Source organism: Manacus candei, unplaced genomic scaffold, assembly GCF_025592945.1.
Source record: "Manacus candei isolate 608988 ecotype Guabito, Panama unplaced genomic scaffold, ASM2559294v1 h1tg000056l, whole genome shotgun sequence".
Classification (NCBI taxonomy): domain Eukaryota; kingdom Metazoa; phylum Chordata; class Aves; order Passeriformes; family Pipridae; genus Manacus; species Manacus candei.
This window is the reverse complement of record NW_026138104.1, coordinates 8,870,096-8,887,101: the sequence shown is the minus strand read 5'-3', so window position 1 is coordinate 8,887,101 and position 17,006 is coordinate 8,870,096. Positions and strand designations below refer to the sequence as shown.

Sequence of the window (17,006 nt, the reverse complement as noted above, 5' to 3'; positions counted from 1 at the left end):
AAAGGACTTTATTCCTTGCTTTTGCCCATACCTATTTCCTTTACTTCTTTCAAGAAACAATAATTTTACATTACATTTCCTTTAACAAAAAGGATTTCAGGCATAATCTGTCACACTGCCTCAAAAACTAAAAGTGGTCGATCTCAACCAGTATTAATTAAAGCTGTTTTCTCATAACAGCTGACAGCGAGTGAAAGGTTTGAGCTGTCCAGGCTAAAATTCAAGCTAAAAACCAGTCGGTGGTCTCCCTTTAACTTCTGGTGCGAAGTAACTCTAGTTACTACATTATTTAATTCCTCACCAAAAAAACATATAAGCCTGCTTTATTATTTTAAATACTGCTCCTCTTCCCGTCCGAGGGGGAACGTCCGCCGGGCCGCGGCTTTTGCCGCTGTCCCGGTGACGCGGGCCCGTCCCCACGGCAACGCCGCCGGCCATGGCGGGGCGCGGCCATGTCCGCCCGGCCCGAGGTGAGGGGCGACCTCGGACTCCCGGCCCCGGGCTCCCTGCTCCCTCCCGCTCCCTCCCCAGCCCTTGCCCCGGGCTCCCCGCAGGGCCGAGGCGGCCCCAGGCCCAGGCACTGCGGCGGCCCTCGGGCTCTCCAGGCTGGTCGGGAGGGAGGTCCCGCACCGTCCTTTCCGCCGTTCGGAGACAGTGCCGGGGGGTCATGGTGGGCTTAGGGCTTTTAACGGGGGGGAAACCTTTTGTTACAGCCTCAACAAGGGCCTTCTGCTCTCTGCTCCCAGCATTTCCATAGCACCCCGAATTAATTAAGGTGAAATAAACTGTGCTTGCACCTGACTTCCCTATTTCTTTAAAATTTGCGAGTTGGCCTCTTCAAGTCCCTCTTCCCCACTTCAGGGATTTTAACGAGTTAAATGAATCTAATAATTACTGAATATGTTTGTTTCAAATTACAGCGGCATTTACCATGTGAGAGCTCAGTTTTGCCGTTCTCTGGTGGTGTCTCTTTGCCAAGGTGGACTCCTGTGAGAAGTGTCCGAGACCATGGGAGCAGCATTGGAGAGGGCGGCTCAGTGGACTGCTGCTGGCTCTGGAACCGGCACGCTCGAAATGACCCCTTTGAACGAATCTCTTTTAAATCAGATTATTAAGTTTGCAGAGGAATTCAGCACTAAACATCCCGAGGAAGCAGCGTTTGTCTTCAGAGAGCCCCTTGAGTGGAAAACGCAGTTGGACTCTTCAGTATTTGGAAAGGGTTATGTGATCAAGTAAGTGAATTGCAGTGTGTTTTCAAATGCAGAAGGTGAACTATGAAGCAAAATTGTGCTCACTTAGCATAAAGCAAGCCTTAGTGGCCATGGGTGGGATTTTTATTGATGTATATTGAAAATTTTGAGCTGAAATTTTAAGTGTTTCTTTTTGAGTTTAAGACTATTCTGTCTCATTTGTGATGCAGACCTGGTAAGTTAGCAATTCTTAAAACTTGAACTGTCTATTCCTAAGACTTTTCACAACATATGTTCAACTGTGATTTCTCTTTGTGTTAGGAGTGACTCCCATGTGGTGAGTTGCCCTTGGTTGGTTGCCAGGTGCCCAGCAAGCTGCTCTATCACTCCCTCTTCTACACTAGACAGGGGAGAAAGAAACAACCAAAGGGTCATGGGTTGAGATAAGGACGGGGAGAGATCATTCACCAGTCACTGTCTTTGGCAAACCAGACTTGACTTGCGGAAATTAAATTTACTACCAATTAAAAGTCAGAGTAGGATAATGAGAAATAAAACTGACTCTTAAAACCTTCCCTCTTCCTCCCATACCTACCTCTTCTCAAGCTCAACTTCACTTCTGATTTTCTCTATCTCCTCATTCCTGAGTGGCACAGGGGGATGGGGGATAAGGATTGTGGTCAGTTCATTACACATTTTTTCCTGATGTTCCTTCCTTCTCACACTCTTCCCCTGCTCCAGTCTGGGGTCCCTCCCACAAAACAGTCCTTCCCAAACTTCTGCAATGTGAGTCCTTCCCACGGGCTGCAGGTCTTCATGACCTGCTCCAGCAAGGATCCCTTCCATGGAGTGCAGTCCTTCAGGCACCCTCTGCTCCAGCATGGGTCTCCCACAGGGTCACACATCGTGCCAGCAAACCTGCTCCAGCATAGGCTTCTCCCTCTGTGGGTCCACAGGTCCTGCCAGGAGCCTGTTCTAGTACAGGCTTCCCATGGGGTCACAGCTTCCTTTGGGCCTATCTGCCTGCTGATTTGCAATGAATGAATTGGTTTACCTTGGAAGTTTTTTAAAATATTGCTTGAAGAAATTGTGTGTGCTTTATCATGTAAAACTTGAATAACATTTAAGATTCTTCTCAATTAAAGTTATTATTTTAAAAAGATATAATTTAATTTTTCTAGTGAAGCAGCTGTTCAGTCTGAAGCCACAAGCAGAGATGGCCAACCATTGCTGCTTCTCTCGGCATCAACTCTCAGAGTTCGCAGTTTTGACCAGCTGTCCCGTTTGCTACAAATTGCTATGGAAAAAAAGTTAAAGGAAGCACAAGCATGCCTCGAAGGTTTCTTTTCTTTTTTTTTTTTTTTTAAGTCTTTCCTCATTCTTAAAATGTTTTCAGCAATTTAAGAAATGTGCAGAAAGAAATATATGCCTTCATTTTAAGTATGTGAGAAGGTACTAATTCATGAAGGTGGCTAAAGGTGCTGATCCAGACCTTAATGAAGTTTCTATTTCTTGTTTTATTTACACAGAAATTAATAACAGAGAAATCTGGAATAAAGTTAAAATAATGTTGTTGACTCTCATACAAATTTGTGTATACTGAGCAATTTCCCAGCGATGACAGTAGGCTTAAATTTCTGAAAAAAAAAGTCTTCTTTGAGGCTAAATAACAGTTTTCCTACATATGTAGTTTAATACTCCTTTAAAATGTTACATACTTAAAAAACGGCCAAAGAAAAAGTTGTATGTTTAAGACATTCTTACCTGTACAAGGTTCACAATGAGCATTTCCAGATTCCTCCTTCTCACAATGGGTTTAAAATATAGGTATGAGCACTTCTACTGTGTCATCTTCAAGACCAAGATTTTCAAACTGACAAGAAGACTGTTGATATGCTAAACTGGATATCCTCCTCCTACCTGGAGGTAGAAGAGATCAGTGATATTCTATTGTGATATTAGTAGAAATTGCATCTGCAGTTCTAAAATATAAATGCATATACTGGATCAAGCTTCAGATCCATCTGATCCAGGGCCCTGTCACTGACAGTGGTTAACCATGAATACTAGGGAAGAATAATATGACCAGTGTATCATGCAGAGCCATTCAGAGATGCATGGGACTTCATTTGCAGCAACAGAGCAAAATGGATTTGTAAAATACATTGACATGTAGTTATGTCACTGTTTACCAAAAAGAACAGCTGGCATAGCTGAGGAAGTAATGGGGCCATTGGGAATGCTGCTAGAAAAGCTTAAAGATGTTCTTTACACTAAATCATATTTCCAAAATGATCAATTTTCAGTGAGTTAAGCCCATTGATTTCCTGTTTTGGGAATCAGCCAGGCATAGTTTTGGGAAAGGGGACTGTTGATAAAGGGAACTATTTAATATTCACCCCTTGGTTGAATGAATCTTAATATTTGCTGTAAAAAGCAATTGGTTTGTTAAGAAAAATTTCTTTTTGTTCTTAGTGTTACCATGTTCTGAAAAGTACATTTAAAATTGCAGTAGAGGGATATGAAAGAATAAATCAGACAGTAATGTTTGATGAATAACTATGAACATTATAAAGTTCTTACTGTAAATTAATAGCATCAAAATCGTGCAGCAATTGAAACAAAAGGTGTTTGTCTCATCCAATCATTTTAAACATAGTTGCACATTACATGATTCTGTTTCATGTTTACAGCTAACAGAGATCCTATAGTGAAAATTCTTGGCCCTGAATATGCGACTGTTGAAGGAGAAGATACGTCCATCTTGCATTTATTTGACAAAGTGAAAAGAGGTTATGACCCTGAAACAGAGACGAAAATGAAAATCATTCTTCTTCTTCATCAGCTGGATTTGCAACTGCTTAATAGTTCTTTGAAACAGATTTCACAGTAAGTGCATTTCAAATGGAAGCTAGGCATCTCAGCCAGTGCATTTTTTTGTTTTATTATTAAATCAGATTGGTTTCAACCCGCAGCATGTGTTTTTGGTGTGATATAAAGAAATTTATGGAAATAACTTTCACTATTCACTAAGTTATTGAAAAAACCAATTTTTTATGAAGATTTTTCTGTAGGTGTGGGTATGCAAGTGTGTGCCCACAAGTGTGGTTTTTTTATGGCATATGTTTTGCATTTTGTTAGCAAATTGAAGTCATTTGTACAAACAACAAAGTTACAGTCAAATATTTTCAAGGAACTGTTTATTTCTTCATGGAACTGTATTAAGTATTACATTGAGTCTGTTTCATAGTTACAAGGACTTTGTATTAGGTATGGAACGAAAATTTCACTGAACGATAGAAAAAATTAAGAAACACTATGAAAGATGACCCATTTTTATATTTTTGTTGCTCCTAGTAAGACTCAATGTAAAATTAAAAAATTGTGCAATATTCTCTTCATTTCTCTGAGCACATCCTTTTGATGTGAATACATCAAAATACATCAAAATACATTTTAAACTATTTTCTATTAATTGCAGAGGTGTTAGACTAAATCCAGCTGCTGTAAACAGTGAAGTGAATCTTCTCAAGAATTTCTCTGGGAAAGGAGAAGATACAGTACTGGAATCACTGGAATATACATCAGGTCTAGATCATATCTTATGTTTACATAGACTGTTATTAAAGTACTTGATTTCTGTGTGAAATTTTTTGGATTAATTTCAGTAACACATTTAAAGTGTTTATTTCTACCATAATGTTATGAAGTAAAATAAAAAGTATTTTCAGACATGCAATGGTGTTCTTCAGCCTTTACATACAGAAATAAAGGCCCAGTTATGTGAATATCTTCAGTGGAAGTAGAGGAAGTGAACTGACTCCCTGATCCCGAAAAGTGCTAAACACAGTTGTGGTTCTTGGTTGGATTGGACCAAGGGTCACAGAGTTTTTTTTGCATGATTAATACCTAACAGTATGAATTCTTAAGAGTAACAAACTGTTTGGGGATTTTATTTGTATACGTGTTACATTAATCATCAAGCATAACTATTAAAAAATACTTTTAAACTGGATAAAAACACTAATGCTAATTGGTTACAGATTACATGTTTGCTAATGGATGCCGAGCTCCTCCCTGGAGACAAGTGCATGGAGACATTTGTTATTTAGTCATCAAACCACATGACACTGATCCTTTGTATATCACTTGCAACACAGCAGGAGTGTTTTTAAATGGGGTAAGTAGTAATAAAGGATACCATGCAGTAATGATTATTTTTTTGTGCTAAAATCAAATCTCAGGTTTGGGGTAGTGGTACTGGGGCTCTAAGACCTGCAGAGCTCATGTTTTGGTACAGAAAGAGAAGCCACAGTAATAAATGTGTGCTAGTTTTTCCATGTGTTTTGAGTGCTTTTTCAAAAAGTTTTATACCAGGAGTGTATTCTGCGCTCCTTCCTAACAGTGTTTGGTTGGTCTTTAAATGCACTCAAGCAGTTCTTCACAGTGGTCCTGTTTAAAGGTACTGGGGGACTCGATGCCTCTTTAGTGCCTCATTGCTCTTGATCTGAAGTGTGATATTGTTGTGTGTGGCTACTAGAGCTTGCTTTTGTCTTTTTATAAATAATAAAGCAGTTCTTTCTCCTGTCAGTGGAAGCTTTTTAGAAATTATTTATCTCTTCTCCTTTTCATTTTGGTTACCTTTTTCCTTTCAGATGGGTTTTATTTAGGCATATTAGCCCCTTACGTGTGTTAAGCAGTGACCAGAACTCTTACATTCATTTTGAAGACAGATTGATGTCCGTCAGGCATAACTCCACAAATTGATTTCCTAAGAGTTAAAAAATCCAGGGAAATTTTGACTTGGCACGTTTTTAATAACTGAAGCTTATGAAGCGCAGTCAATCAGGTCACATAATTTTCTGATCCGTTTAGACGTCTGCCATGCTGCACTGGAAGCTCGTAATTGGTTGGTGGTTTGCTGTAAGCTGTAAATTCTTTTCAGTGGAACTACATACGGTACAATTTACTGATAATTGCCTGCAAAATTCCATGTGAGATCTTTGTCATATGTAGGGATCCATGGAGAGGATCCATACATCTTTACAAAACATTGGTGAAATTTGATGGACTCTGCTGAGCATGAGACTTCTGTACCTAATTCATTACAGTATGACCTTTGTGCTTTAGCACTATTTTGTGATGCAGATTAAATTACCTGTGTAGGGCAAAGCTATTAATAATTTAAAATGTATTCTTTTTTTAAGGGTCTGCTAAAAGGTAAAGAGCTTGACTATGAAAGAAAAAGTGATATATATAAAGATATAGTCACATTTTTAAGAGAGAGATCACCTAGATTTGTAGAAAATATGGCTAAACAGGTATGTATTTACTGATACTGGGTGTATCTTCTACTTTGTACAAGTGTACATTGTTAAGAATTAAATTATAAACCTGGCTGAACGTTTATGTTCTTTATCAAAGATGATTAAATGAAGAATTTTAATGGCTGAAGTGCATGTATTATTTTTTCTTTGGATTTGTTTCAGGTTCTGTGAAATATGTTTATTTTGTAAATAGCAAATAATACACCATTCATGTATTGTTCTGTCGTACCTTACGGTGGGGTTTGAATTACATGTGAGGCCAGCCTCTAATTTTGCTTGAAATGTTTTGCTGGTCTTCTAGTATTGTTCTCTATGGAGCACTGGAAATACTAAAGCAGAAAAATATGATATCCTTATGGGAAAAGTCAACTTTTTATGACAATATTTTTCTGTTATCAAAACCACTTAAACTTTTATCTTCATACTTTGTAACCTAAAGATAAATAATAGCTTGACTTTTTTTTTTTTGTGAGAACTGTCTGATTTAAATATCAGAGTTGGGAGTTAAACATCCAACTTACACACTATGTCTTGCTTCAACCACTATAAAATGCATTTTGACTTTAATTTAGAGTTCTATATTAGCTAGAACCACACAGTGCCACTACAGTTTTAGTTGTTTTATCATTCCTGACAAAAACTCTTTTTTTTTTAGATTTCTAGTGTGGTTATAACAGATTAATAACTTGGTGGTAAAATCAATTACATCCCAAAACCTGCCAAAAATTTTATCGTGATTATTTATATGCAACTTTATTTATTCAAAGAAGGAAGGGATTGAGACATTTTCTTGTCCTTTAGTTATGATTTTTTGTGATGTAGGGCTGATATTTATTTTTCTGAGATACAGGTATATGGCAGTTCTGAAAGAACAGAACATTTCAACTTGTACGCATAAATATAATAGCTTACAGCAATGGAATTAAATCTGTGAGTTGTTCTGTTTGAAAGAGCAATAAGTTAAAAAAATTTTCATTTATCTTATAGGCAAGTTTTTTAATGTTATACCTACATACTGGTTTACACTTATAAATGGAATAACATATGAATGGTTTTAGACATAATTACTGGTTTAATGTGTTTGCAGTGATTTGGCTTAATTTGATGTTCATGGGAATATTTTAATAATTTTTACATTTCTAATCCTAAATGTTAATGTAGAATAATGATACTGTTGATAATAGAGATAATATATCTTTCTTTACTGGTTTTCCGCCCTTATAAAAATAATGTAACTACTCAAGAAATGTGTACACTTATTAAATAAGAGTAAATAAATAGAATTTATACTGTTTTCCTTCCGTTATCACATAAATCACACACTGAATAGTGCCTGGCTATGTAAATATGTTTATGTAGAAGAGTATACATTATTCCTTTTAATGGTTTAGGAATATCGTATCATCCTGCCATGATGAAAAGCTGGTTTAGTACTTTCTCCTTTCTAAAACTAGAATGTAAACAAGTTAATACTGTAAAGCTGCAGAGCATTTGTACCTGAGGGAAAATCTCTGCTTTAGAACTCTGAAAAGCAGAGAAAAGCCATATTTCCAAGTTTGCCTATATGAAGTAAAATATGACTGGAAATAGTTTTGACTTATTTTCTGAAGAGAGGAGAGCTTCAAAAAGCTTGTTACATAGACATATATTGCAAAACCAATTAACTTTTATAATATCTGCCTGGCCTTGTTTAAGCTAACATTCAGAATTTCTGTGTTGGTATATAGTGCTGTAGGAAACATACTCTTTAATGTATGCTTAGCTGGTGAAGCTACAGCACCAGTTCCCTGTGATTTATCTCGTTTATCGTGTGCTAAATTGCCTTGTCTGGAGTACATCTTCAGAATGAGAGAATTAGCAAGAGTTAGTGTGGAATGGGACAGTTGGATCAGCAAGCCTGGAACAGCCGATTCACATCAGGGACTGGTCAAAAGCAGACCACACTGTGACAGCCTCCTTAAAACTGCCCTGAATCAGATACAAAAAGGAATGTCTTCACCTATCTGGTAGTGACAGCTGCAATAATAATAATAATAAGTAACGATTGTATGCTGTCTGTCCTGTAAAAATTGAATATGTTCCAATGGAGAATAGGAGTTGACAAGAGTCTTTTCTGTTCTGTATGTTTTTGATCAGCCATGGTACTAGACACAGACAGCTGAAGGATTGGCAGGTGCCACTCAGCTCAGTTCTTGTATGTGACTTGTTCAACAATGTTTTGTCCTGAGAGACGGAACATGAAAAAAAATGAAAAGGAATGTGTTCATATTAATTCTAAACTATATCAAATGAAATTACTTGGAACTGAAGTCGAGCAGTTTATGATAGCCTATTTTCTTCATTACTTTTTTTGTGGGAATTTTTTGTAAATCCTTTATAGAAGGAAATAGTTTTTATGTTAATGATCCACTGGAAGCACAGTGACTTGATTTTGCAGTTCTGGATCTTAAAACTCATTTGGAATTAGGTTCTATAAAAGTGCTTGTGTCACAAATTATTGGACATATTAGAAACGGAACAACACCAAATTTTCAAGTATGTTCAGAAAGTTCCAAATTTAGCTACTTCGTTTATTTAAAAAACTTTAATTTGCACATGGTAACTGCTGCTTTCCAAATTAATTTTTTTTCTTTTAAAGACAATACAACTTTGTGTTTAGAATCTAATTCTACATATAATGCATACAATTTTTAAGCACAGAATCCTGGAATTGTGCTTATAACTGCTTATAACTTCATATGCATTATTCGTATAGCAATATAACTGACAAACCATGTCTCCTTTTATTAGGAATATAGTTTTTTTAAAGAACCAGCATCTGAGAAGAATTCTCAGTATGTGGAAGGTGCTGATGCTGAGGTTTCTGGCCAATCCCAGAACCTTTATGATTCTACAGAAAAGAAAGTGAAAAGTTCTGCAGCAGGGAGAAGATCCACTGGCAAGAAGTTACAACCAACTATGCAGTGGAAAAATACTGGGCTTTCTGCTTCCCAAAGATAAGTAGTTATCTTTATAATTGAATTTTCCTATAGGTTTCTCTAAACTGTGCTAATGGTTGGACTGCATGTTGCAGTCTGCATTATTGTCTTAAGAGCAATGAAACAAAACTTACTACATGTTAATTTCTAAGAAGAGAGTTCTCACGTTTTTTCTCTCGTGCAACAACTTTAATGTTACATCATTTCTGCAGCAAGGCAGGGAAATGTCTTGCAGTTCTATGCAGTACTGGTTTATCATCATATTTTTAGTGTTAAATACCTTTTAAAGCAAGATAGAGTAGAAAAATCTAATCTAAACCACACTTTCATGATGGAAAATCAGAATGACTCTTACTTGTTACTACAATTTTTAATGATTTCATATTATATGAGCCACTTTTCTATCTCTGCTTAGCAACAATATTCACTAGTGAGATTATCTCAGATCTTGAACACCCAAAATAGAGTATACATATATTGGATATTGTTGGATTTTTCTTCTGAAATCAGAATTCTATTTTGATTTAATGTTTCCTGATTTCATGTTACTGGAGGAAGAAGAATAGATAAAGAAAAACCTTTGATTGCCATCCTACAAAAAATAGTATCTTCTCAAGTCTTCCAATTTGACGTTCCAAGAAACATTTTAAGAGATTTAGGATTTGACCTACAGTCATCAATTAAAAAAAATGGTTTCCCAGGGCAAGAGCTAACTTTTTTCCCCAGTCTGTTAAAGTCTAGATGTAGTGAAATGGGCTGTAATCATGAGTAGTATTCTCTTTTATTGTTGTGACTGTGATAGGCTGACCAGTCCAAGCTTGAAAAGACATTTTACTTTCATAATATTGTAAGTTAGGGACAAAAAAGCACCAGTTATTGTACTCAACTAGGCCTAGGAATCTTTTGGAATATAAGGAAAGCAAGATATATTGTATTCAGCATGATCAAAGCTATGGAACATGTCAGTGTGTGGAAGAACTAGGCAGACTAGAACTCTTTTGCCTGGAAAATAATGACTAGAGGAGAAGAAGAAAGATACAGAAAATCATGACTGGAGATGATAAACAGGGAACATTTAGTCACTGTCTGTTCTAGGACAAGAATAAAGGGCGTCAAATGAAAATAAGCCAGTGAGATCAGTTCAGAACAGAGAGGGAGACTTCTTCATACACCACATAGCTAAGCACTCAAAGTCTGTGCCAGAGGATAGTAAATTCATTTGTTTATGTGAGTACAAAAAGCAACCAGACACATTCATTGAAGAAGAATCCATCCAAAACTGTTAATGCATGGACAATCAGGAGTTCTCTGAGTCACAATCTGTTGAAGAATGTTCTGGAAAAAATGATTTCTGTTTTTTTGGTTGTTTGTTTTTTTTTTTTTATTTTTTTAAATAAACCCAAATCTAGTGACAAAGCTTCAAAAAAAGATACTGAAGAAGAAGGGAGAAGTAGTACTGTATCTTCAAAAGTGAGAAAGAAATCCAGTGCCAATGCTAAATCTCTTAAAATTAATCGAGCCTCAGGAAGGTATGGGTTACTTATTTTTCTTTCTTCATTTAAAAAAACAATTTATTTTCCCTATCTACAGTAATTATCACCATATTTACTGTTCAGTAATGTCAGTTGTATTTTTCTAATTCTTCTATTAGGCACTGTTGTGATACCTGTTTGAAATGTGCTTGTCCCTATTAGCTTCTAGCTGTTTAAAATTGGTGATTCTGTTTATTTATTTTTAGAAAAACATCAAGCAGTTTAGAAGATGTTAGTGACAGTTCCTCAGACGCTGAGGAGGATGAACAGCCTATACGTCGTCAGGAAGGAACCACTGATTTGTCACCTGAATACTGGGGAATTCAGAAACTTTCAAAATATGTAAAGGTAATTAAGAAGTGTTGATAAATTTTATAAAAAATAAAAAAGATACAGTTGAGGGCACAGCTCCTCATCCTTTCTACCTTCCATATATTTTAGAATAGCCTGGCTATGCAGTATGTTCAAATCCTGGAACTGTGGACTTTCCTATCATGCACTTTTTTTTTTCATCTGCTATTTTTGGCTTATATAGACCTTTAGATTAAACCATCTGTTCAGTGTTATTTAAAACTTAAGATGGTATAATCTCTTTATTAATTATTGGGTTTCTGTTTTGCTTTTTGTATGAAATGTTCCAAGATATTTCTTTATGTGGATAATAACTTTCAAGAGTTTTTATTAAAACTGAATAGTTGCCTAAAGTCTTTCATCAGCTATGATTAATGCATGACTGAAGTAATTCTAACATGGTCTTGTGTCTGGATAGATGCTTTAGTGGACAAGAAAATGTATGATAAACAGGCATCCTCTAAAACAAACGAAAAAGAAAGGTTTTTACACAGACTTGGTGAAAATCTTTTGGAACCTATAAATATACACAGTTAAAATTCTGAATATGTCTGAAACACATCAAAACCCCAGCAACCCTCTACTATTCTGGAAAACTCTAATTATGTTTTTCCCTCAGGAGAAATTCCTTTACAAGTTTGTACTGGAATTTATGTTCTGTTAAGTTACTAATAAAAGCGCTGGCTTGTTTATTTTTTTGAGTACAGAGCACACACATCTGACTGATAAAATGATGGTGCTGCCATTTGGTAAAGCAAAAAAAGTGTAAGTCCTATGAGGAGCAGCTGAGGGTGTTCAGCCTGGAGAAGAGGAGGCTCAGGGGAGACCTCATCACTCTACAACCTGCCTCAAAGGAGGTTGTAACCAGGTGGGAGTCGGTCACTTCTCCCAGGCAACTGGAGACAGGATGACAGGACATAGCCTCAAGCTGTGCCAGTGGAGGTTCAGGCTGGACATCAGGGAGAATTCTTTCACTAAAAGGGTTGTTAATTGATTCAATGGACTGCCCAGGGAAGAGGTGAAGTCACCATCTGTAGAAGTATTCGGGAAATAATGGATGTGGCACTTCGTGCTATAGTTTAGTTGACATGGTGGTGATCAGTCACAGGTTGGACTCGATGATCTTGGAGATCTTTTCCAACCTTAATGATTTTATGATTCTACAATTAAACATTTGTGAGGAATAAGCAAAGCTTTGGCTCCTTCCAGTCTTTTGACCATTGTAGAAGAGTAACTCAGTCTTTTAAATTGTATTCAGAGTAGTCACACTGCTTGTTCTCAGTTCGTGTACGTGGAGCCTTGCTAGTGGTTGTAGCCAAAGAGACACAGACAAACATGGATAATACAAATCTCTCTACAATTATCTTTTCTAGGTTGGACCTCTATATTTTTGTCATTTTGGCTGTGGTAAAATAACACTTTGCAAATGTAATCTGGTGTAACACTGAACATGTAACTTGCTCAGCTATTCCTAATGCTGAACACATAACACATGTATAGATTTTGCATGAATCTTCCTTTTTGCATGGAATTGTTCAAGATGCTGTTTTCAAATATTTCAGTTTGCTAATAACTTGCTTTGGTCTATGTATGAAGCATCTCTTTTTGCCTATCTGAGAGCTCAGAGAAACAACCATGCTGCTTTTTAGTAAACACCCAAGGTCCTCCTAGAGAGGAGATTTGAAATTAATTACTGTTGATGAACTCACAGTAATCTTTTCTTTGGCCCATTTATGTACCACCCTCTTTACCGACAAGGCTCTTGTCTCCTGATTACATAATTCTCAAACTCCCTTTCCTCTCTAGGTTCTTCATATAGTCATGTTTAGATTTTAGTATTGGACTTTATCCAGTATTGAAATTCATATCTACATTTGCATGAAACCATTCTGAATGAAGACTGATAATGGCAAATAGGGAAATGTATTTTTCAAGCACCTCTCTTTCAGAAATTGGTATTTTTTTGTTCCAGCTGTCAACAAGGAAAATTGCAAAATGTTTTGTAACTAGAAAAAGAAAGGGGAGCATTTCTGATCAAATTGCGAGTACCTGTTAAGAAGTTTATAATACAAAATTCCATAATATGAAAAAGTTTTGTTCTGAAAATTCAGATGTATACTTGTTCATGCATTCATGCACACCCGAGTTGCCAAATAGTTCTTTAAATTAGGTATAAATTAAACAAAATATTTGAAGATATACTTAAAATAATTCTGTGTTGATTCTTAGCTACGTAAAGCAAGAACTCCCTGGGGTCAGATAAAGCTGAAAAGAGATGCCTCAGTGCCATACCACAGACAGTGGTTGAAATGTTTTATTGATGGAGTGCTACTTTAGCTTGCACATGGAATTCGTTTTAATTCAAGTATAAATACTGCACTTCTGGCCAGACTTAGGAGATTTTTTGGCATTCTTGTTGTTCATGTAGGCAAGTGTTCATGACAGATGCAACATAAGAGAAAATATATTTATGACTGTGTTATTTAAGTATCTACAAGCCTATTTATATAGAAGCACAAATTTCAGAGGGCTTGTGTGTCTTCAAAGGTTGTATACATTGTTTGCACAACTGAAAAAAATGAATAAAATGCCTTAAATTATAGGTGTTTGAGATACCAGGAAGATATAAAAATTTGTAGATGCAACCATTTTTTTAATGTCTGCTAAAGTAAATGTGAATCACAATTCAGCAAGACTCTATAAAGATGAATTTACAGAGAAAAAACTTCCATAAAACCTGAAAGATACCTAGTTTTTATACCAATGTTAGATTGTCATTAAATGTTAAAAAGGCAATTGCTTTTTGTATAAAGCAAACTTTCTAGATCCTGTGAGTTATGCCTGTAGGCTCTGTGCTTGTATACCTCTTCATGGAGAGAAAATTCCAGCGCAGGGGAAATTCCCTTCTGACTTTTTGCCCTTCTCCACTCCCCTTCCTTTCCGGGAAAGAGTATCCATGTTGGAATTGTTCCGCTGGGAAGCAGCTGCTTCTGTGGTCTGGCTCCTTGTCCTACCTTCAAGCTTCCCAGGGCTGTGAAACAGAAGACAGAACATGTGTGTTCTCTCCATGTCTCCCCATCTACTTAGCAGCGAGCAGTGAAGACAGATCAGCGAGCTTGGTGATGACCTTGTGTTAGGTAGCTTTTAGGGCCGGAGTAGATGAAACTGGAATGAAGTGCTCTGTTGATGTTTGTAACAGTGTGGTTCACCCAGAAGTGCCTACTTCAGATTTGACATTATATTTGACATTAAATTTGTGCTTCTGAAGTATTTGATTTCTAGGGGATATTTAAAGAAAAATTTTAGGAATAGGATGAAGGGATCATCATTTTCTGTCATCGTTCTACTAGAAACAGGGAACATCAGGTAGAAATGCAGAATCTTCTTTGTGGCTGGTCACTAAAAAAAAGAACAAAGAAAAAGGGTGAGAGCTGGGGTTTGTGCTGCCCATGGTTGAGCACTGGCTATTGCCAGTTTTTGAGATAAAACTGAGATGCTGAGAGGTGAATTGGGGCTGGTGACTGTGCCAGTAATAACTCCAGTCTCTAGAATAAGTCTGTAATCCCTTAAGCCCTTGTGCTGCTTGATCTTGGTTCCTTGTAAGGGTGTGATTTATGTGTACACCTATGCCAGGATTAGCTCTGGATAGAGTTCTGCAGGACCATGGCAGTTACAGAATTCATCCTTCAGTTTCTTATGTGGAAAGTCGTTCTGCTTTTGGCTATATTTCAGGGATACACTGGTGAAACCAGTCAAATCTCACACTTCACGTAAAATATCCATTAATTTCATATCTATTTGCAATTACTCCAGTGCAAAAGACCTCATTCCCAGAACAGCATTGTGTTTCTTTTATACTTCAGAATCATAGATGGACAAATCCCATGTCTCTTCCCATCCTGTGCCAGGTCCAGGAGCTGCGGGAATGCTATGGCACTTCACAGGAGCCACAGAGGATGTGCCCTGACTGTGGCTTTGAGCACCAGCTCCCAGGTGCCCATGTGCCCATGTGCCCTGGTGCTGCATAGCAGTGGATGGCTGGGAAGGAAGGACATCTATCACATGACTCAATGAAATCTCACTCACTGGACAAGGAAAAGGTACAAAACCTGCAGGATACACTGGGTGTATTCAGGGCTGCTCCACAGCTGAATTTTGGCAGAACCTTTGGAAGGCTGCTGTGTTCAAGCAACATTTTTGTAGCTGGCAGGAGGCCCCTCTGTAGTGGGCTTACATAAAGATGTCAAACAGACCAGGGAGGCAGGAATGTACAGGAATATTCCTTCTGGCCTTTGCCTCTTTCTTTTTCTTTCTCTCCATTCTTTCTTTCTTCTCTCGTTTTTCTCTCTCTTTCTTTTCACTGCATTGCAGTGATTGTTGGCTGGACGAGACCTACTGCCCATCACTTCTGCTTCCCTTTTATAGTACAGGGAGACCTGAGCCAGGAGGGTGTAGTGTGGCCTCTGCACCACAGGCACAGTTTATTTTCTCTTCTCAGAAAGCTCAAATTTATCAGTTAGCAATATGCAACTGTGTATTGGTTTGCAGGAAGGAGTGGTGAGTCCTACATTCTTGGGGAAGAAAGGTGCAGATTAAAAGTGCAGAAAGTCAAATAGAAAGTGAAATGATGCAGGGAGACTCTGCCAGGAGCTAAGAGGATCTTAAATCAGAGATTCTTGTAGATATTTTTGACAAACTGTATGGAGTAGTTTTATTTCCCAGGAAAAAAACATGGAAACATCTGGAAGTTGGGATTAAGGGACTTGGGGCAAACGAAGGTATAGGAAATCCATGTATGCCTGAAGTTCAGGAATGTGGACAAGGAGGATCTAAACTATTACAGTAACAGGGAGCATATTTTGGAACATTTGAGGACCAAATCTTAAATTGCAGTTGGATGTGTGTGGGGAGTTATTTTGCACTCTCTATGCAAGGTTTGCAGTGTGACTTTTTTCTGCATCAAGGGTAAGCAGGAGGCAGTCAATAATTGAATGCTTGCACACTTCCCTTCTATGCCTTAATATAATGTCAGTCACAGTTTATGTCGAAGATGAGACTTGTCGTACTTGAGGTGTAAGGTTTTAGATACCTGAAAAATACATATCTTCCTCATAAAATTTTGTGATAGAAAACATCCAGCCTTTCAAAAAAATTATTACTTTCTTGTGCAAATGAAAAGTTACACTAACACTCATTATAAAAATTTAAATCAGCTTCATGAGCAATGGGTTAAGAAATAAATTGTATTTTGGGAGTAGTAGAAAAGTAATTCTATTTTATTCCAAAATGCAGAACCTCAAAAAAAGACATGAACATCCCAGCTTAAGGAATAAAATGGGTCTTCAAATACTGATCCTTTAAAGTGAAACTTTAAAGCTTAAAGTTTCAAAAAAGTAATTTCAAATTTAGTAAGACAAGAAAAAAGTAGCGCTAGTGTTGCAATGTACCTGCTGAAGTACCAAGCATTTGTTTGCTTATTTTGCACATTGTAATACTGCTCGAATTTTTTTTGATAGTCATAGAAAAAAATCTCTGGTGTTTATGGATGTTCCTGAATAGCAAACTGCACAGAGAACTGCAAGTACAAAGTCTGTAGTCTTGAAATCTGGCCCTATATGTGTAATGGGT

General features: G+C 37.2%; 1 protein-coding gene across 1 annotated transcript in view; it reads left to right on the top strand.

Annotated features, from left to right (window-relative positions):
* Positions 1-663: 663 nt before the first annotated feature.
* The window catches only part of ODAD2 (outer dynein arm docking complex subunit 2), an 85,604-nt gene continuing 69,261 nt past the window's right edge, over positions 664-17,006 (top strand). The window contains exons 1-10 of the mRNA XM_051802319.1: positions 664-775; positions 921-1,232; positions 2,372-2,529; positions 3,884-4,079; positions 4,672-4,778; positions 5,234-5,370; positions 6,398-6,511; positions 9,308-9,514; positions 10,894-11,024; positions 11,234-11,375. Coding sequence (XP_051658279.1) covers positions 1,009-1,232; positions 2,372-2,529; positions 3,884-4,079; positions 4,672-4,778; positions 5,234-5,370; positions 6,398-6,511; positions 9,308-9,514; positions 10,894-11,024; positions 11,234-11,375 — 1,416 coding nt within the window. The 5' untranslated portion in view covers positions 664-775; positions 921-1,008. The remainder of the gene's footprint in view (positions 776-920; positions 1,233-2,371; positions 2,530-3,883; positions 4,080-4,671; positions 4,779-5,233; positions 5,371-6,397; positions 6,512-9,307; positions 9,515-10,893; positions 11,025-11,233; positions 11,376-17,006) is intronic.